Source organism: Tachypleus tridentatus, chromosome 7 (genome assembly GCF_004210375.1).
Source record: "Tachypleus tridentatus isolate NWPU-2018 chromosome 7, ASM421037v1, whole genome shotgun sequence".
Lineage (NCBI taxonomy): Eukaryota > Metazoa > Arthropoda > Merostomata > Xiphosura > Limulidae > Tachypleus > Tachypleus tridentatus.
The window spans coordinates 184791251-184814882 of NC_134831.1; the positions used below are offsets into that span (position 1 = coordinate 184791251).

General features: G+C 35.2%; 1 protein-coding gene across 12 annotated transcripts in view; it reads right to left on the bottom strand.

The window, feature by feature from the left end:
* Nucleotides 1-213: 213 nt before the first annotated feature.
* Nucleotides 214-23632, bottom strand: part of LOC143257477 (complexin-like) — a 339522-nt gene continuing 316103 nt past the window's right edge. For all 12 annotated transcript variants that reach the window (XM_076516190.1, XM_076516193.1, XM_076516192.1 and 9 more), the window contains 3 exons: nucleotides 7758-7921; nucleotides 5467-5602; nucleotides 214-1568 (listed from right to left, as the gene is read on the bottom strand). In XM_076516190.1, coding sequence (XP_076372305.1) covers nucleotides 1495-1568; nucleotides 5467-5602; nucleotides 7758-7921 — 374 coding nt within the window. In that variant the 3' untranslated portion in view covers nucleotides 214-1494. The remainder of the gene's footprint in view (nucleotides 1569-5466; nucleotides 5603-7757; nucleotides 7922-23632) is intronic.

The window sequence follows — 23632 nt, forward strand, 5'->3', positions numbered from 1 at the left end:
TCATATTATACTTCGCTCAGTTCAGAGCCCATTATGCTGGCTGAATTGTTACAATAACATCTGTTATGGTGCTAACGCTTCTAAAGGCTAATACTAATGTCTTGTGACAAGTATAATTTAATATAATCTTACTTCGCCAGCTTTAAAAAGGCTTTTACACCATAAATATTTAGTTCGATTTGTAAGAAAACAACAACAACAACAACAAAAAAACACCGTTGTTGATGCATAGACTGCTTTGTTACATTTTATTCTGATAAACAGTAGGGAGTGCAAGTTATTTTTTTTCTATTTGAACTCTGATAACCAAGTGATGAAGCTAGTTTAAGAGTTCCCTTAATTTTCAATGGTCCATTCGAAACTGCTCAAATATTTGACTGGTTTTTTTATATGCTACTTAAAATCAACAAATTATTATTTTTCTCAATTTTGTTTTAAAAGTCCAACTGCATCGAAAGTAATGTATAAATGGCTGTGGTCATGTCACTTTTTAAAAATTAATATTTGTCGTAATACTCTATATCAATGGAAATAACGCAATATAGAGGAAACACGATAAGGAAAAACCGATTTATAAACAATTATGCAAAAATCCTTTCACTTTTTCCATGCATCACTTTCGTTTACTAAATGTGTAGTGGCGTCGTCGTTTTGTCCTATTGCTCAGTGAAGCACAGATGTGCTCGTTTCTTGAACTTGGCACCAGATGGCGGGAGAGCCTTATAATAATTCCTGAAAAGTCCGCTTTTTAATTAACAAAAGTTCAACTAGTTTTTCTACAGTTAAGTGATGAAAGTGCTCATAGTTCTTAAATTAACACTAGAAAAATTCGTTGTTTGGGTAACCCTCCTATCGAGCATCCACTTGGAGAAGGCTTGCTGATCATTTACGGCCACCAGATGGCGCTTGAAGAAGCTAGCCACTAATTTGCTTTTTGTAATTTCTTAGAAATTATTAGGCTTAAGCTACTTTCTAAACTACTAGCTTAAAATTTATATTCGTTAAATACTACATACAATAATAAAAAGCACTTAGCAAAACGCAAATAAACTCACAAATAACGAGTGATTATTGTATTGATAAATTAATGCGTTCACATATTATTAAAAAAAACAACCTAAACCAACGAGATAAGATGCACTCAAGTAGCCAAGAGAGATTAAAGTATAAATGATGAAATATGAAGTTTCTCAGTGCTTTAGCCTAACAATTTCTGGGCACATTGCCAAACTACGTACAATATATTGTTCTTAAGTGGACTTAATTCCGTAAAATGGATAACAAAAAAAACACAAAAACTCGATTAGTGAAATACTGCCGACTAAGCGGAAATTTCGATTTGGGGATTGTAGTATTGAAATAGAAAAGTAGCCGGTTCCTCCAAGCGCCAGAAGGCTTACATTGAGAGAAGGCAAGAGCTATGGTGGTTGATTTGCATGCAACACTACAGGCATCAACAGAATAATCGGACATTGCATAGCTCGTGGCGCCTCCTCACTGTAGCACACACTTCCCTTCAATGGTGGTCTTGAGTTCGTTTACTTGCGTCTCCAATGTGTTCTTCAGCTCTGAAAGATAAAAATGTTTTAGTTTTGTTACATGATGGAATAGCCCTCTGATTCTAATGGTAATTTTAAAACAGCAGTTTATACTAGCGATGAATACACAATGAAAAATTCGTATCTTACACTATTAATATTTTGTCGTAACATCAATTCCACAATAACACTGTAGGGATACAAGTGACAAAATAACTAAATTAGAATATTAGACAAAATTTAAAGGAATAGATAATATTCAACATTATCAGTCGTTGTCATAGCTACCTGCTGATCTTTTTGTTTTGAATTAAGCACAAAGCTACACACTGACCTATCTGCGCTCTGCTCAACACGGGTATCAAAACCCGGTTTTTAGCGTTGTAAGTCCGCAGATATACCACTGTACTCATCGCTGATACCATTGTACTACTGGGGGCCATAGCAATAGATAATTACTGTTATAATACATCACTAAACGTCTTCTGTGGACCATCTGGTTATCAGGACCAGCAATTACTAGACAGGTATTAAGAAGACGAATATTAGTTAGACAAGCGGTAGCTGGATGGACAGTGGTTAAACGATCACTAGCTAGACGATTATCGGCTAGACAAGCATTATCTAGTTGAATAATGGTAAGACGAGCAGTAACTCGACAAGTACTGGAAGAACTAGTATCAGATTTTATTGAATATATACATGTTCTAATTTATGATCCGGAAAGTTAAGTCTGAATTCCAGTATAGCACGTGGACTAAAATAGTCTGGTCGGAAAGACCTAAGATTCGAGTACGTTCTTCATTAATTTTTGAACTGCTGACCAGACGGATGGTAGCCAGTTATCACCAATATGCCTCTGTAAGTTCTTTGTCCGAGTCTTTAAACCAAATAATGGGATTGACTGTCACATTATAACGCATCCAAAGCTGAAAAGGCGAAGCTTGTTAAGAAACGAAATATTCTGAACCCTGGTTACTTCGATGCTCAGGCCAAGACGCCAACTAGCAGGATACGCTTGGCCTTTTTTTTAACTAATTAACGTTATAAAGACAGGCTCATATCTACTCGGTGTTAACATCGCTGGTCAAGTGGTATAGGACCATTAAAAATAGTTTAAAAGTTGAAAAGATATTCCAGTATTGTTGTTGTTTTAATTAGATAAACGAAGAAAATTAATTAAGATCTTACTTAAATTCCATTTTGTGTGAAATAAACATTTCGAATAGTTCAAAGATTTTAAAATATGGCCAAAATATAATATTCTGTATTCTCATGATTAGGCTTAAGGTCAAGACTGCTTCGTAAACCAGTAGTGAATCATCTCAGACACACCATAGAGATACATCTTCTAAACAAGTAATGAATTTTAGAAATATACGAATTTCAGTATGAAATGGAAATGTTTGAAACCATAACACAATAGGGACTCAAGAATCATGGTTCGTGGTTCGACTCGTACCACTTACACAGTTTATGTTTCTTGTTTTTACAATGTAGAGTGTAGATATCAAGAGCTGGAGTGCTGTTTAGATGTTAAGTAACAATGTGGTGTGTAGATATCAAGTAATGGAGTGCTGTTTAGATATTAAGTAACAATGTGGTGTGTAGATATCAAGTGATGGGATGGTTTATAGATATTAAGTAACAATGTGGTGTGCAGATATCAAGTGATGGGATGGTTTTTTAGATATTAAGTAACAATGTGGTGTGTAGATATCAAGTGATGGGATGGTTTTTTAGATATTAAGTAACAATGTGGTGTGTAGATATCAAGTGCTGGAGTGCTGTTTAGATGTTAAGTAACAATGTGGTGTGTAGATATCAAGTGATGGAGTGCTGTTTAGATATTAAGTAACAATGTGGTGTGTAGATATCAAGTGATGGGATGGTTTTTAGATATTAAGTAACAATGTGGTGTGTAGATATTAAGTGATAGGATGGTTTTTAGATATTAAGTAACAATGTGGTGTGTAGATATCAAGTGATGGAGTGCTGTTTAGATGTTAAGTAACAATGTGGTGTGTAGATATCAAGTGATGGGGTGGTTTTTAGATATTAAGTAACAATGTGGTGTGTAGATATGAAGTGCTGGAGTGGACTTTATATACTAAGTAGCAATGTGGTGTGTAGGTATGAAGTGATGAAACGGTGTTCAGATACTAAGTAACAATGCGGTGTGTAAATATCAAATAAGGGGTGGTGTTTAGATACTAAGTAACAATGTGGTGTGTAGGTATCAAGTGATGGGGTGATTTTTGGATACTAAGTAACAATATGGTGTGTAGATGTCAAGTAACAATGTGGTGTGTAGATATCAAGTGATGGAGTGCTGTTTAGATGTTAAGTAACAATGTGGTGTGTAGATATCAAGTGATGGGGTGGTTTTTAGATATTAAGTAACAATGTGGTGTGTAGATATGAAGTGCTGGAGTGGACTTTATATACTAAGTAGCAATGTGGTGTGTAGGTATGAAGTGATGAAACGGTGTTCAGATACCAAGCAACAACGCGTGTGTAAATATCAAATAAGGGGTGGTGTTTAGATACTAAGTAACAATGTGGTGTGTAGGTATCAAGTGATGGGGTGATTTTTGGATACTAAGTAACAATATGGTGTGTAGATGTCAAGTAACAATGTGGTGTGTAGATGTCAAGTAACAGGGTGGTGATTAGATATTAAGTAACAATGTGGTGTGTAGATATCAAGTGATGGGGTGGTTTTTAGATACTAAGTAACAATATGGTGTGTAGATGTCAAGTAACAATATGGTGTGTAAATGTCAAGTAACAATGTGGTGTGTAGATGTCAAGTAACAGGGTGGTGATTAGATATTAAGTAACAATGTGGTGTGTAGATATCAAGTGATGGGGTGGTTTTTAGATACTAAGTAACAATATGGTGTGTAGATGTCATGTAACAATGTGGTGTGTAGATGTCAAGTAACAGGGTGGTGATTAGATATTAAGTAACAATGTGGTGTGTAGATATCAAGTGATGGGGTGGTTTTTAGATACTAAGTAACAATATGGTGTGTAGATGTCAAGTAACAGGGTGGTGTTTAGATACTAAGTAACAATGTGGTGTGTAGGTATCAAGTGATGGGGTGGTTTTTAGATACTATGTAACAATATGGTGTGTAGATGTCAAGTAACAGGGTGGTGTTTAGATACTAAGTAACAATGTGGTGTGTAGGTATCAAGTGATGGGGTGGTTTTTAGATACTAAGTAACAATATGGTGTGTGGATGTCAAGTAACAGGGTGGTGATTAGATATTAAGTAGCAATATGGTGTGTAAATATCAAGTGAAACAGTGCTATTTAGATGTTAAATAATAATGTAGTGTGCAGATATCAAGTGATGGGGTGGTTTTTAGATATTAAGTAACAATGTGGGGTGTAGATACCAAGTGACATGGTGGTGTTTATATATTAAGTGATGATGTGGGATGTTTGGTATTTTGTGACAGCTTGTGCTGCACATATTAAGTGACAGTATGAAGTGTATATATCAAATGACGATATAAAATGTTGTAATGTTAAGTGACAGAGAATGGTGACTTTCCTTAAAGTTTAGTCACCTTAAGCAATACATTTGCACTTTTTGAATAATACAGTAATTCTTTGTTTAATAAACTATTATATTATATTCTCCCTCTAGGGGTCGTTGTGAGTGTCAATGGTTACAATAAGTCAGTGGGTATGATATTTATTTAGGATATATCACTACTTCGTATTTTAGGTGTAAGTATATTAACACTTCAAACTTTTTGTTATTGTTAAAACATGGAGTTACTAACAATTCTAAATTCAAGTCTAGCTACAGAGAAACGCAATGTCAACACGGGTTTTACATCATTATACATATATACAGATCAGGTAGCATATGTTGTCATATTATAGACAGAAGTAACTTCTTCCACTTACTAGTGAAGTCATCTTGTTCAGCTGCTTCCTGCTCTGCAGCGATCTCTGCCGGGGTTTTCTTCCTACGGTTCAGACTACCTTCTGCTATAGCTTGGTTCATCTCTGCTTCTTTTTCTTCTTTCTTCTTAATTCCGTACTGGTTTGAGTAAAACCCCAACAAGAAACAGTTAGGTTACGTAAGTTTGATGTTAAGATCAAGTCGTTGGATCGACAACCTCTCATATAAAGTATTTTACACATGCACTTTATATGTTACGAATTTAACCGCAATTAGAAGAAAACCAAGTGTAACGAGGATGTCAGGTTAGCATTTGCAGTAAGGTTATTACTGTGGTTAACTGTATTGTTATTAGTTACCAATAAATTGTATTATTATTATTATTCCTCATTGGTAAATTGTATTATTATTATTATTATTAATTAATTAATTGTGTTATTACTAGATGTCAATGAATTGTATTATTACTATTAATTAATTAATTGTATTATTATTATTAGTAATAGTAAACTGTATTGTTATTAGTTATTAATAAACTGTATTGCTATTATTATTTATTACTAACAAATTATGTTATTTTAATTATTAGTTACTAGTAAATTGTACTGCTATTAGTAACTAATAAGTTGTGTTATTATAATTATTGGTTATTAGTAAACTGCATTGCTATTTATTAGTCATTAGAAAATTGTATTACCATTAAGTACTAATAAATATTATTATTTTTGCCACTAATAAATTGTATTATTATAGTTATTAGTAAATTGTATTGCTATTCATTACTAATAAATTGTATTATTATAATTATTAGTTATTAGTAAAATGTATTACCATTAATTACTAATAAATTATAGTTATTAATAAACTATTATTCTTATTAGTTGCTAATAAATTGTATTGTTATAATTAGTTATTAGAAAGTCTCATTGGATCATCACCATCCTACCTGATGACAGAACTATCATTAACAGAAAGTCTCATTGGATCATCACTCGTTCTATCTGATGACAGAACTATCATTAACAGTAAGTCTCATTGGATCATCACCATCCTACCTGATGACAGAACTATCATTAACAGAAAGTCTCATTGGATTATCACTCGTTCTACCTGATGATAGAACTATCATTAACAAAAAGTCTCATTGGATTATCACTCGTTCTATCTGATGACAGAACTATCATTAACAGAAAGTCTCATTGGATTATCACTCGTTCTACCTGATGATAGAACTATCATTAACAGAAAGTCTCATTGGATTATCACTCGTTCTATCTGATGACAGAACTATCATTAACAGAAAGTCTCATTGGATTATCACTCGTTCTACCTGATGACAGAACTATCATTAACAGAAAGTCTCATTGGATTATCACTCGTTCTATCTGATGACAGAACTATCATTAACAGAAAGTCTCATTGGATCATCCCCATCCTACCTGATGACAGAATTATCATCAACAGAAAGTCTCATTGGATTATCACTCGTTCTACCTGAAGATAGAACTATTAGTAACAGCAAGTCTCATTGAGAGATATAGACCTCCAGATCGTTGAAGCAATCTGAAGTCTGGTATACTGACAGGACTCAGAAATTCAGTTTCAAATAAGGATTCAGACACCCATGTGACTGACAAAACGTCTTCATACCGCTCAGTGATCAAGATTTAGTTATACTGCTCGATGGTAAGGTTTATATGTCCTTCTCGATCATATGATCTTAATATCTTTGACGATTTTCCCCAGTGACACTTTATTAGTTTGTTGTCAAGCACTAAACACCACAAAAAGCAATCTGTGTTGTGCTCACCATAACTATCGATATCGAAAACCAGTTTTTAGCGCTAAATGGCTTTAGACTTAGCGCTGTGACACTAGCGAGGGAAAAGGGGAGGCATTTGATAACAGAGACACGATTTAGATCATTCGCCCAATGGCACATGTAGAATGTCGAGCAGAATCATCAAATGTAAGTAAAAGGATGTTAATATTGGTTAATTTGGGAGCCTAAGTTATTAATATAGTTGGTTTTTATAGGGACCTAGCATGTTAATATTGGTTAGTTTTGGGGTTTTAAATATTAGTAAGGTTAGTTTTAGAGGGTCATAAAATCTTAATAATGGTTAGTTTTGTGTTTTGTGGTCTAAAATATTAATGTAGTTGGTTTACGAGGGGCCTAAGATGTTGATATTCGTTAGTTTTCTTAAGCCTAGAAAGTCAGTACTGATTAGTTATGAGGTCTAAGATGCACTCTAAAGTTGTTGCAAATGTAATTTTAGAACGTTAAACACACCTTGTCTCTTATTTCCTGTCTCATTTTCTCTCTTTCTTCTTCCATTTTTCTGTGTTTCTCCTTCCTTCTCTCTTCAGCTTCTCGTAGTGCATCAAGCCGTTCCTGTTCCGCTTGCTCGGCCTCACTTCTATCCTCCTGGTTTTCACCTTCTCCACCTATCTGCCCTGTTGGAAGATCAACACTTCTCAAGTTAAAACCAAATTTAACTCATTACACTAGCGGGAAAGAAAGTCTTACAAATGAAATGAAAGAAACTTAGCAATGGCTAAAAGTACCTCAAGAAAGGGTCATATATATATATATATCATTGTATAAAGTGAAACAAATCAAAATAAACGTACAAACTGCAATACAATGATGTAAAAAACATGATAACAGCTAATTTTAATAATACAAAAGGCCATAGGTCATAAACTAAAAGGAAACGAACACAATTATGCGGTTGTGTTACAAAAAGTTGAAATATTCCTTAAAATATAACCTATAAACTATCCAGTTCATTAAATATCTCCTTACCAGCGGAAGTAGAACCCTAACTAAACCCAAAAACTTTCCACAGCACCCATCATGAAACTCTTGTCCTACCGAATAATTGGATTTGACTGTCGCTTTTAAAATGCACCCATTCTGCCTAAAAGTACAAAGGGGAATCTCTGTTTTGCTGCGATAACGAGCAACAAACACTTTACCTTCGGATACACACACCACCACACTATCCACCTAGTTACTCTCGACCCCTAGAGTAGAAATAGAAGACATAGAGCAATACGAATGTTTAGGATCTATGTTTAACGACAACCGTGATTGTTCTGTAGATACTAACAGGAGATCAGGACGGTCGAGATGAGGGGTGTGAGGAAAGATCGACGGTTACCAATATCTTTAAGTCTCCTTGGCTGAGATGGGTGATTTTCCCAATAGTTATGGTTGTGAAGGTTGCAAAATTGGGACGAGTGATGAAAAATATAATAGAAAGCTTTCAGTTGCGATGCTATAGAAGAGCGATAAAAATATTGTGAATTGAGAGAAGAACCGAGTAAAAGGATGCTGAGAAACGTTGCGTGTGAACAAAGATTGTTGGAAGATATAAGTGTGAACAAAGATCGTTGGAATATATAAGTGTAAACAAAGACTGTTGGAAAATGTAAGTGTGAACGAAGATTGTTTGAAGATATAAGTGTGAACGAAGATTGTTTGAAGATATAAGTGTGAACGAAGATTGTTTGAAGATATAAGTGTGAACGAAGATTGTTGAAAGATATAGGTGTGACAAAAGATTGTTGGAAGATACAAGTGTGAATGAAGATTGTTGTAAGATATAAGTGTGAACGAAGATTGTTAAAAGATATAGGTGTGAACAAAGATTGTTGGAAGATACAAGTGTGAATGAAGATTGTTGTAAGATATAAGTGTGAACGAAGACTGTTGGAAGATATAAGTGTGAACAAAGATTGTTAAAAGATATAGGTGTGAACAAAGATTGTTGGAAGATACAAGTGTGAATGAAGATTGTTGTAAGATATAATCGCAAGAAGGAAACGCGAGAGGAGAAAAACGTCATGAGACGAATAGATGTGGGCAACAGGAAATAGAGAAATATCATAAATCAGGCGGAGTGATGACATAAGATGGAAACTGGGAATGTCATTGGTGGGAACCACAAGAGAATGGGGGGACCTGAACGGTTGAACACGACTCATGGCTATCACATTTGAACAAGGATTGCGTAGATACACGTTTGTAGGTGAGGAGTTAAAGTTGTTTTATTGCAGTAAATCTACAAGCGTTGAAATATTTCCCATTTTAACCGTTTTTAAATGTACATCTCTCATGAAAAAGTGTTTTACTTGCAGCAAAGCTACATGTGGCTGTGTCCACCGAGGGGAATCGAATTCCTGATTTTACCATTATAATTCCGTGGACTTACCGCTGTCCCTGAGGGGGACTCTAGAAAAAGAAATTATAATACAACAGAAGTTCTTTATGTTAACAGTTCGTTCACAACAATACATGAATTTTAGACACGATAGCAACGCCATACAGAATAGCCCCCTACTGGCATAGCGATATGTCTGTGGACTTAGAATGCCAGGATTCGGGTTTCGAGACCTGTGGTGGGCAGAACAAAACTAACCCATTGTGTCGCTTTGTGCTTAACTTTAAACAAACCCAAAAACCAAACTATGCAGAATAAGTTTAGGTATTTTCAAATGTAGACAAACTATAGTCTATACGTAACAGCACGAAAATTCTAATACAGGAATTGTACTTTAGCGAGCTTGCAACAGATCTGATATTAAAATAGAGAAATTAACATTAGTCGAATTTGTTCAGAAGAACTAGTGACGTAAACAACTCCAGTACAGTTCGTATATATACATATTTGGGAAAAGTAATTTTCTTCTCCAAATGTGGAGAAAGAAACAGCTGATTTGATGGATGAGTAATAAAGCAAATACTAGAAAAAAGATAATAAGGTGTTCAAACTTCGCTCGGACCTAACGAGTGCAGGACTTTCCAAACTTGAAGAGTGGTGGAAGTAATAAAAATGTATTATCTATATCTTCTCTAATCCACTCATCCAGGTGAAGTAGATAGAGCTTGTCATCTGAAACTCCAAATAAAAAGTTGAGTTTCTTCGTAAGACTTAAACAGCGCACTCTTTATACAAAATGGGGTAATTATCAAACGAATATAGTTATATAATGCTTGTACATAAACGCATACTTTTGATACGTAAACTTACAAATATCCACATTTACATGCACATTCACATTACAAGAGCAGAGTGCTGCTACAGTCGGTTGGAATAAAATGATTCCTTTCACCCACTGGTTTGATTTGGTTTGTTTTGAATTTCGCGCAAAGCTCACGAGGGCTATCTGCGCTAGTCGTCCCTAATTTTCTAACTCGATTTGAGTTTCAAATCTAAAGTGACGATTCATTTAAAATAGATACGATTTCTAACACGACCTTACTTAATGAAGATAAAGAAACGAAAGTGAAGTTAATGTAAAAGATGAAGGTAATCTAAGTTGGTTGCTATACCATGCTTGTTCTGAATCAAAAGGCACAAACTGTTATTGCAACTGTAAAAGTTTGCCGGAGGAGTATTCTCCCCCCCCCCAAGCTTCTAGCTTAATTTTTGCCTGAACACTTCTAGTCCTCCATTCCGTCAACGTTTCGCTTCTGAGGACTGTTTGCATACACAGAATTCGTGAAAGTTATGTAACACAAAATGCTGTACGTAACATAAAATACTGTACATCTAAACTTCGTCAGACCCTAATAACTAAATAGCTTTAATTAAATTGAAAGTGTGTTAAGGTAACTTCATTATTACTTAAATAATTAAAGGCAGTGTTAACGCTACAGTAGTCCTCCATCCAGAGGTGCCTGTGTAGAAGTAATCCTCAATACGTGAAGCCACCAACAGATGCACAATTGCTGGATTTCAGTAATGCGTAGTCGCTAACCGTGAAAACGACGGTTTAATCGCGTTCAAATTACCCCTAATTGCAGTCATTACATTGTATGACGTCAGAGAATGACAATACATTTAGCAGTATCCGAATGGGTCACACAGTTGTTTGAGTCTAATCAAGCGATTGCTTAATGCTAACACACAATTGAAAAAAAAAGTAAAATTGATGCCACATAAAGTCAGAAGATAAACGCATTGATGACCAATAAAGTTTACAGCAATTCAAAAGAGTGCACTTCAATAACGAGTTTAGTTTGGATGTCGAAAATACTCATTGAAGTTAGTCTTAACCTGAATATTATGACTGGCTTATATGCATTTTGTTTTGACCATAAAAAAAACAAGGCCTACTTCGCTCGTAAAATTATTCATTTAACATCAGCACTTTCTGTACTAAAAATTTAGCCCTGGTGTCGAATACCTTATCTCATAGCTCCCGATAGTAAAGCGACCAAATTTAAAGTTAGAAAAAAACAACAGGCAAAATAAAATTTTGCAATTATTATGCTGCCACCTACTGAGGTATATTATAATTACTTGGCCTGTTATTATTCTTTAATTAAACAGTATTTTTACTTTACAGTGATTTTTATAAAAACATGCCCAGCATGGCCAGGTGGGTTAAGGCGTTCGACTCATAATTTGAGAGTCACGGGTTCGAATTCCCGTCGCACCAAATATGATCGCCTTTTCAGCCGACAGGGCGTTATAATGTCCGGTCAATCCCACTATTCGTTGGTAAAAGAGTAGCCCAAGAGTTGGCGGTGGGTGGCGATGACTAGCTGCCTTTCCTCTATTCTGACACTGCAAAATTAGGGACGGCTAGCGCAGATAGCCCTCGTGTAGCTTTGCGCGAAATTCAAAAACAAACAAAGAAACATATAAAAACGCCCAAACATCTGTATAAAACATTTTCACACACTCACCCAATCCCATTGTCGTCTTCAATAATAATATGAAAGCTATATATAAACCTTCAAAATATTATTGTTTCGACGACAATTTAAATAATTTCATGTTATCTGTTGTAGGTTTTATACGCACAGACCCCTATAACTAACCTTATTCTTTTCAGAGATTGGTTATTAACACTTGAATGGTTTTCGACATTTCTACTGATATGTATGTAAATGTTCGTTCTTTCAATACACATATACATTATCTCTTGCCAGGGTGAAGCCATTTCTTTGATTCAACCGAAATCTTCAGTGGAGGATAACCAACAGAACTCTTCATTGAAGGATAACTAACTGAACTCTTCAGCAAAGGATAACCAATCGAACCCTTCAGTGGAGGATAACCAACAGAACTCTTTGGTAAAAGATAACTAATTGAACTCTTCAGCAGATACTAATCAACCAAACTCTTCAGTATAGAATAACTAACAGGACTCTTCAGCAAAGGATAACCAATCAAACCCTTCAGTAGAGGATAACTAACAGAACTTTTCATCAAAGGAGAACCAACAGAACTCTTCAGCAGAGGATAACAAACTGAACTCTTTAGTAGATGTTAACCAACCGAACTCTTTAGTAGATGCTAATCAAACGAACTCTTCAGCAGAGGATAACCAACCGAACTCTTCAGCAGAGGATAACCAACCGAACTCTTTAGTAGAGGATAACTAACAGAATTTTTCAGCAAAGGATAACCAACAGAACTCTTCAGCAGAGGATAACCAACCGAACTCTTTAGTAGAGGATAACCAACCGAGCTCTTCAGTAGAGGATAATTAATGGAACACTAATATGAAAAGGATCCGTGTAGTGGTTTCAAATAATTTCTGAACTCGTAGAGAAAATCTTTATTGCTTTAGTTATTTTAGCATTATAAAATCTCACCCTTAAGAAAAGTTTGGTGATAAAGCGCAAACTCCGTTTGATCACATATAGGTCCATAACCAATATTAAATCCGATTATACATAAGTCTATGCAACGATTCTCTTCCAAATAGGAGTTTCTTTTTAAAGTTTTAGAGTTGAATACAATAAGAAAAGAAAATATTCCAGTTTACTATAAGAGACTGTATACGACTTCACTTGAAGTTGAATGACGTTGATTCTATCGGCTCATCTTATTAAATTACACGTGAGTACCCCATTCTTTTCTCTTTGTTTGTTACTGCACAGAACCAACGAACGTTGTCTTAGTAATAATTCCGACTGCCTTCCGTACAGAATCGACTGTATGTGATTACAGATGATATTTACATCTGGAGCGTGACGTTGCCGGTGGTTCTGTGGCTAAAATCATCACAGCTATAAGATCGTTTCGACTGTGACGCGAACTTGTCGATTTGTCAAGCTTGTTCCAATGTACCGAATTTGAAAAGCTATTTTAGTTTCAACGAATCCAATATAGAATCTCTTTTATAGTTACTGTCTACTTTTTTTGTTGTTTTTTTTTCCTGGCACACTTTAGAAGATAACAACAACTTGAAGCCGAAAGGTCACGAGTTTCAAAGTTTCAGATCCTTTTTAACAATGACTTAGAGAATATCAAAAATAAATTTAAAATAGTAGAGGAAGAAATAAAACGTCAGATATAGACTTCAATGACGTAACGTGCTTTTTGCTCGAGTTGTCTGCTGTATATGAATTTTATTTATAATTATGGTTTTGAAGTGAGGTTCCTAAATGTATTGTTTTTAAACACGCTTTCTGTATTTCAAGGTTTATGTCTTAGATTACCCTAAAGATCTCGTGCAAGCAAAAACCGTAGTACTCATGGCCCATTTTGTGGATTAAATAACTTAAACTGACCCTTATTTTTCGATGTGTCATAAGCATAGGACTGATTTAACACATGTGACTGTGTGTGTGTCTAGATGAGAAACTGTTAGTCCCAAAGATTTAAATATACATTTAGTTGAGAAGCTGTTAGACCTACAGACCCAACTATATATTTAGATGAAATGTTGTTCGTCCTAAAGACCGACGTATATGCTTAGATGTCATGTTGTTAGCCCTAAAGACCCAAGTATATGTGTGTCTCTTTTCTTATAGCAAATTCACTTCGGGTTATCTGCTGAAGCCGAAGTATATGTTTAGATGACAAGTGGTTAGTCCTAAAGACTCAAGTATACGTTTATTTAAATACTGTTAGTCCTAAAGACCCAAGTATATGTTCAAATGAAACGTTCTTAGCTCTAAAGACCCAAGTACATGGTTAGACAAAACGTCGTTAGTTCTAAAGACTCAAGTGTATGTTTAGATGACAAATGGTTAGTTCTGAAGACCCAAGTAAAATAAGTGAGAATCTAATTAATAGCTCTGTAGCATAACACCTGTTTCCCATCTTAAAACATTTCATATTAGCGAAATGTGGAATAGTTCTGTGAATGCCCTTTAACATTTTCAACAATAGTTTTATTTAAAACACGCAGTGCTCTGTGGCAGCACTGATCACAAAATTGCTAATTGTATTATGTCTTCCAGTAGACCAATGGCAAGTTTCTGAACGTACAATGCTAAGACTCGTGATTCGATTCCCCGCGGTAAACAAAGCTCGTTGTAAAGTTTGGCTCTAAAAAACATCACCACCTACAATAACTACAACATCACACTTAAGAGTTTTTCTATTGCAGTAACATGAATTTGACCCAGTACTTTATCTAATACATCAGCATCAACTTGTCCATCGTAAAAAGCTACATTTGTTATTGTTGTATTTTTTGCTATAGCACCATTAATGTTTGCATGTTTGTTTGTTTTTGAATTTCGCACAAAGCTACTCGAGGGTTATCTGTGGTAGCGGTTCCTAATTTAGCAGTGTAAGACTAGAGGGAAAGCAGATAGTCATCATTACCCACCGCCAACTCTTGGGCTACTATTTTACCAACGAATAATGGAATTGACCGTAACATTATAACACCTCCACGGCAGAAAGGGCGAGCATGTTTAGTGCGACGGGGATTCGAACCCACGACCCTCATATTTCGACTCGAATGCTCTAACCACCTTTCCATGCCAGGCCAAATGTAATGCAGGCATATAAATGTATCTAAAGCAGTTATGCTAATTTATAAGCTGTAGTATCATCAAAACATTCAATCAGTTTCTCTTTAAATATAGCAGTATGTAATTGTTTACTTTAGTGCAGTGAATTCGGTTTCTGTAGCAACACAAACAGCCTCTTGTAAGGATATGAAACTGTTTACTGTAGACATCAAGTTGTTTGCTATAGCAGCATGAAGTTATTCAATGTACTTGTACGACGCTGTTGACTATAGCAACGTTATTTTCTTTGCTATATTAATATTATTTTAATTATTTATTTAATACAGCACAATAATTTTGTAAAAGAACAGGAAACAACTGTCTGTTGTAACAGGAAGAAGTTGTAGACTTCAGTCCCATGATTCTATTTAATGTAGCAAGAAACTGTGTTCTATATATTTTAGACCTGAACCAAAAACACTGAATCCTTTTTTAAAATCAAATAATATTAATACGTGTATATGTGTATTTGAATACACACATATATATATACACACATACTAATAAACGAAAACAAGCCAAAACACAAACCAAACATGCTGCACTAATCAAAAGGATCCCCATGGTACAGACTATAATGTGTGATGTAGAATGTACCTTTAGTTTTGGAGGTAAGTTTAAGGTAGGGCCCGAGTTACGGTAGGGATACACCGTCTATCAGTCGTAACCTCAGTTAGCCAGTCTCACATGAAACAATTCGTAAAAATAAATAATGACAAAGTAATCTTTCCCCACAGTGGACGCAGCAGATAGTTTAATGCGGTTTTAGTATATAAGAAGAGACACACACACAATAATCACAGAAATAGAAGTCAGGAGAGAGAGATGTGGGTGCTCAAGCCCACAACCTCCCACAACTGTATCACTCTTCACTGCCTGCAGACAGTTGTGGAGAGATGACTACTCTCCAAAGTGAAAAAGAAGAAGAAAAAACGAAACAAGGTTCTACAACCTGGTGGCAGGTAAAATAAACTTACCTCCTGAAGTAGACATTCCATACCCCATCTGTTTTCTATATGTCCTAATAATACTTGCTCCAACAATACATACAAATATATGTTATAAAGATACCAATGCGACTTCAAACGTCTTTGGGCCTCTGCAATATATATATGACTATTTCATACATTTTACTAGCTGCAGCAAATATTACTAGAAGTTGCAGTAAATGAATAAAAATTGACCTTTAATATTACGTTTGGAAAAGTGACCTTGAAGTTACGAAACCGATAAAGATGATACGATACAGACGAGTTGAAGTATTGTTGTGTATTAATATACATATATACTATAGCAATTTTGGTTTATTATAATAGTATTCACGGAAATTAGTACAATACAAGTGTATATGAACTTGTCACGTGACAAGTTTAGAAGATGAAAGGAATGTATTGTAAAACAATTTCTTATACAATATTTAATTTATTTATACCGCTAAAAGATATAACTGATGGACCTTAGGGAAGGCGAATAGAAAACAGCGCCCACCGTTAACTCTATGGGTACTCTTGCCTGATGTAATTTGACCATCATTCTTATTGGTTTGATTGTTTGTTTTGAATTTCGCGTAAAGCTACACGAGAGCTATCTGCGCTAGCCGTCTCTAATTTAGCAGTGGAAGACTAAAGGGAAGGCAGCTAGTCATCACCACCCACCACCAACTCTTGGGCTACTCTTTTACCAACGAATAGTGGGATTGACCGTGACATTATAACGCTCCCACGGCTGAAAGGGAGAGCACGTATGGTGTGATCGAGATTCAAACCTGCGATCCACGGATTATGAATCAAGTGCCTTAACCACATGGTCATGCCGGGCCGCTGTCACTCTTATAATGCACCCACGACATCAAAGAAGCGCAAGTTTTAAGACAATGGGTTGCGAACCATTAATCCTCGGATTTACAATTCAGGCACGTTAATCAACAGATCATCACCCGTCCTATTCTTTTACAAAGATAGAACATTTAAGTATTTAGCATGAGCAAATCTTTGCTAGACAAACTGTCATATATCGTGTGTGATTTTTCCATGTATTTTAACTGCATACACTAAGTAAGCGTTAATAGCCATTCGAACAAACAATCAATACATATATAAAGGTATCGTGAAACCGTTGACGAATGATGTTATTCCAAAATTTGCTTGAAAAGATTCGATTTTATTTACGAATTAATGACTTTCAGTGTTTTGGGATAACAATAAAACAATGTGACGTTATTAAGCAATGACGTCAGAAGCAATTTGATGATCGAACATGCACTCGCCAAACGCCGTTCTTTGAACTCTAGTTTAAGACATGTTGAAACACAGATAACAGTTGATCAAACACTTGACGTACTTAGGACTTTTTTAGAGTACTATCTATTAAATAATGGACTCACTTAGATCTGACGTCTTTCAGCGAGATATTTATTTTCTATCCAATTTAACATGTTGATTTCTGGATCGAGCGTTTCAGTGATAGCAGAACTTCCACTTCCACTTAGTTTGATATGAATACGTAGAAGACTAAATTCTTGTAAAGATAACGTTAGTAGGAACAGTACATCAACCCAAGATTCCATTCTTACTTCTGCCAATTGAATGGATTTGATTTGGTTTGTTTTGTTTTGAAGTTCACGCAAAGCTACACGAGGGCTATCTGTGCTAGCCGTCCATAATTTGTCCAGTGTGAGACTAGAGGGAAAGCAGCTAGCTATTCATCACCACCCACCGTCAACTTTTGGGTTACTCTTTTACCAACGAATAGTGGGATTGACCGTCACATTATAACGCCCCCACAGCTGAAAGGTAAGACGAGGATTCGAACCCGCGACCCTCAGATTGCGAGTCGAGTGCCTTAACCACCTTATCACGCCGAAAGTTGACGTACATTTGGACTATGACCCAACTTGGAAGTGATTAATTTTGGAGGGTGGAGTTCAAATGGTGAGATTAAGAAAATCCAATAAACATTCCTATCTAATGACATATGAAACCATTTTTCATACTATTTTTGCTCTTTAACTCAATCATAAATGATCGGATTTTGATGAAATCTTGGCGGACAAATGTAGAATATTATTTCTCAATATTCTGCCAAAAATGATGAGGACAGACATACGGACATATTTTCGTGTGTTTTTTTTAAGCCGAATGTGATTAGAGCTGCACGGTGTGGGTATGCGCTATACAGAGTGCCCCTCTAGTGGGTATTCTAATCTTAACAAGTTGGAATAAGAGTTACAAAACTTTGGGTTGTTATAATACCAACTTCAGAAGATAAATTGAACTAATCGCTCGATAAACATGTGTTTAGTGACCAGTTTTACTGATTTTTTTCTTCTTTAACTTACTGGAAACAACCACGACTCCGCTTCTGGATGTAGATACTGTGTTGAGGTTTAGGAAAAGATGTTGGGAGGTGGAACATGAAAGTTTATGAGAAGATATTATTGGATGGAGTATCCAGGTTTAGATAGGTGGTAGTAATGATTGGTGCACCCACATTTAGAAGTGAGCTGAAGCATTGGGAGAAACGTTGTGAGTTGGAGCACTGAGAGAAACGTTGTGAACTAAACTATTGGGAGAAACATTGTGAGCTGCACTACTGACAGAAACTTTCTGAACTTTCAGCATCCATAGGACTTTGTGAGCTGGAATGTCTATAAAACATCATGAACTGGAGCATTGATAAAAACGTAGAGAACTGGAGAATTGAGAGAAACGTTGTGAGCTGGAGTATCCACGAAACATTGGGAGCTAGAGCATTGATATAAACGTTGAGAACTGGAGAACTGAGAGAAACGTTGTGGGCTAGAGTATCCATGAGACATTGTAAACTGGAACATTGATATAAAAGTTGAGAGTTGGAGAAATGAGAGAAATATTGTGAACTGGAGTATTCATGAGGCATTGTGAGCTGAAGCAATGAGGTAAACTAGGACATCCTTGATAAGTTGTGAGCTTGTAACATTGACAGAAACGTCGTAAGCTGTAGTATACATGGACAACTTCTGATTTAAAGTGCTATATTTATTTCTCTTTTTAAGCTTAGGATATTGTTAAGTTAGATAGATGGTGCATTCTCCACTGAATTCTACTTCATCAGAAGCTATATTTAATACATGAACTTTGCACTTTGGGGCCTGATTTTATTTGCATTTTCAGTGAGTGCAATGTGCTTATTTTCCCAAAACTTCACATTACTTGTTATAATACTATTTACAGGATTGTTTTCCAGCAGCTGTTAACTCATGGAAACCATAACTTAACTAATTTCAAAATAAATGAAACATAAACGCACGAAGTATATAAATATCAAAATATAAACTGTAATAACACAAATAAACTGAATTACTAATTACTACTACACATCCTTTATCGGTGAAATTTCTAGATGTTTTCAAAAGAGATGCACAGCTAGGTTCGTAAATTATTAATGTAACTATGTTTACAATAAATATTTAACAAAGGTATTACATTATATATTTCAAACCAGGATATGGTGTCAGAAATTCAAATATTTCAATAATCTGAAGGCAGTGAAACAATGCAGAGCCAAGTGACTAGAAAAATTCAAAAAGGGAGCTTCCAATGGTCTCCATGAAAGCAGCAAAAATCGCACTTAGGATCTCAGTGAGCTCCAAATCTAAACGCTACATTAATTTGAAAGAAGACCCTTAGCCATAAAGTGAATCCTATAGTTATGAAGAATAACTTTCCGAATAAAAACCAACAACAAGAACAAAACATTTTGGTAAAGTATAGTTCGAGCTCATAAAGGCTCAAAAGTCAAAATTCACAGGTTTCCAGACTAGAAATCAACAGGTCACTTTTGACCACACATTTAGCCACATTTCGAAATAAACAATTATTTTACTGAGAGAGGAGTATAAAGAAACAGGAATTTGAGGAACCACATTTGACCACAGATGCAATCACATTTCGCAATTAAAAAACTGTTTGTTTCAGAAAGATGGTTCAAGAAATTAAAATAATAGAAATTCTGTTTGACTAAATAGCCAGTAACATATCGAAATCAACAGCTGTTTTCTTGAGAAAGATGTCTATCCTCTTCAACTAGATATCCACCAAGTTTTCCAATGGTGATACAATAAAGTTTGTGCTTAAAATGGGTCTCGGATGCCAACGTGGCATACAACGAACTGACCTCATCTTTTAGAAAAGTTTCTTATAATCAAAGTTGCTGCGTTAGAAAACAATCTACAATCATGGACTTCAGTGGGAATGTTATAGATTCTAATTCTGCACAATTTTTACGTGGAAAATAGAAACAGTGCCTTACAATTGCTGTGGATCTTTCTTTTTGAAACTTTTATTTTTTAAAGGCATCGTTTTGTCATCGAGAAATCAATTTTATTCTAATAAAAAGATAAAAAACAACATTTTGTATTACGATTTCACGAAGATACATCATCCCTCTAGGGTTTGAAAATTATTCTACGGGTAAACAATTGAAATTTACAATTCAACAAAAATAAAATAAAATGAAAGTAACGACAGCTCATTAATATTTAACAAGGTATATCTCGAATAGAATGGTGTTCTATGAGGAGCACGTGTTTTCTGAGTACTGTTGAAATTTTGAACTGTCACAACGTAATTTAACTCCTGTTTTACGTCAATAGTTTTCATACACCAGAGTTATTGTGGCAACTCACAGTTAACATGTTATTTAAGGAAATATTCTGGTATTAGAAATAGTAAATCTAAATGTTAAATGAGAGCGCTGAACCAACAACTGAGCCTTTAGCTGACGTGTTTACCAGTAAATACCACAAAATATTCTCCGTGTTTTAAGCTGTGTTGTGTTATAAGAGTGACAGTCTAACCATTAGCTTGGATTGTAAGGTAATGTTGACTGGATGCCTTTCTTCTGGTTAGTTAATCAAAATTAGAGATGGTAGCTCACACCCTTTATGTTGTGCATAAATACAGAATAGAAATACAAATGTACTTGTAAGTATAGGTGGCGCAAAATAAAACAAATAGCCAAGTATAGTATTTGGGAACTACAGTTGACAGTGGTTCAAAGATGAACAGTTATGGTTATAAAAATATGCGTGCACCTTGTAAACTTTTCCGTTTCTGAAATACAAATTACAAAATGCAGATGGCGCACTGAACCAACAAAGAATGGACTATAGGTGTATAAAGACAATGGTAATCCTGTAGTTGTTTTTAATGCAAAGATACACAATACGTTTATGCATTCTGACCACCAAGGATGAACTGACCCCTGCTTTTTAGAGTTGTAATTTTGTAAATTTACCGCCCGTCCACAAGGAGACTAAATGAGTAAAAACAAAATTAGGCTTGACTTTACGGATATATTCAGCTATATATAAATTTTCACACTCCTCAAAAGATGCATGTGATAGTAATGCACACCAATTGTCTTGTTTTACTTTTCTGGCCGTTAACTGCGAATTATGTTCACTAAATGTTGCTTTACTTTTAGTACGTTTGCCAAGTTTAAAAGACTGAAACATAATTGTTAGTATTGTATACTTTTTGTTTTCATTTATTGTGATACTGTTAAGGGGGTACAGAATTTGTGTTTTCTCTACATTATTAATTAAGTTCAATTCCATATTGTCTGTGGTTCTGTTACAAGAGGTACAGAGTTTATGTTTTCTCTACATTATTAATCAAGTTCATTTCCATATTGTCTGTGGTTCTGTTACAAGAGGTACAGAGTTTGTGCTTTCTTTACATTATTCATTAAAATGCGTTTAAATGATGAAATAAAACAAACAGACCACGAAGATAATAATGCTCTGCTGACATGAAATAAAGCATAAAAACAGAGTATATTCAGTGAATCAACGGTACAAACGTAATAATAAAGTTGAAGTTTTGTAGGTATTTGTGTGTGTGACATTGCAAGAAGTGAAAATCCGAGAAAAATAACTAAAGTCGGTATGCTGCGAGACAATGGAACACAGTGCACTTATTTCTTTGTCGTGATAATATTATGAGACTGTATTAAACGGTCCCCTTGCAGCTGGTGGTAACCGATGTTGTCACAAAATGCTGAGGTAGCTCCATCAAAGTGTTTTGTTTGTTTGTTCGTTTTCACCAGCACCATACATTTACGCGTCTTATGTACATAAGAATTATGCAACTTCTATGATTAGGAACCTCTACTACTTGCTGTATTGTGCATCTCCAAGTGTCTCTATTGTCACTGATGAATGAACACTGCAGGCCAGATAAACGTTGTGAAGACTAGATAAGCTTTCCATAACCCTGGCGCGAGGATAAAATATTAAAGGTTTGAATAATTTAGAACATATAAATTAGATTTCTTGTGCTTCTCTCATCGCATCATTTACACAATGCACTATCACGCAAATTACATAATGCACAGATATTTTCTTATTTGGATGCTGCGAATTTTGAGATACAGTGTGTTAAATCCTTGGATCTGAAGTCCGACACGTTGAAGACTAAGCTAAAAGACATCTTAGACTCGTTAACTTAATTTATTTGCCATCAGTTCTCGCTTACACACACATATATAATAAACAATTGTCCATTTTTTGTTCCAAAACTAACTTTAAAGGGTGTTAAAAATTTAGGACTATTAATAATGAAAAAACAACTTCAGATTTTCGCGTCTATAAATCTGCTTATAGTTCAAATTTAAAACCAATAATTTTCCATTTCTAAATTTGTTCAGATATAGGCTTAGAATTCCGCGTTTTCTTTATTCCGTTCACCACGGAATATTCAACAAGCTTAGAACTTGGCGTTCCCCGTCATTCATACCATATATGTTTGTCCTTTCAACCGGGAGGGGGGCTTCTAAGTGACGGTCAATCCCACTATTCGTTGGTAAAACAGTAGCCAAAGAGTTGGTGGTGGGTGGTGATAACCAGCTGCCTTCTCCCTAGTCTTCCACTGCTAAATTAGATAGCCCTCGTGTAGCTTTGCGCGAAATTAAAAAACAAACAAAAACATTGAGTTGAATGAGTGAACCAGTAAATACAGTGGTATCTTTCACGTTACACTCACAAGAATTACACAATTGACAACCTTTTGTGTGATAATGTTATTACTAGCAATAATAATAACCACAAAACCAAAGATTTAGCCATCCAATGGCATAACGGCATGGCGGTAGGTATCAAGACTTATAACACAAAAACCGGGTATAGATACTCATGGTGGACACAGCACATATAATTCATTGTGTAGCTTTGTGTTTAGCATCAAACGAACGAGCAAACAAACAAATAAAAACTGTACCTACAATCTTTCTTATAGTTGTAACAAAATATGACTAAAGGCTGAAATAAACTTTGTAATATTTTAATTAAAGTTTCGCTATAATTACAAGTATCTTTCGAATGTGTGTGATTTCTTAAGGTAGCTGAAAACATA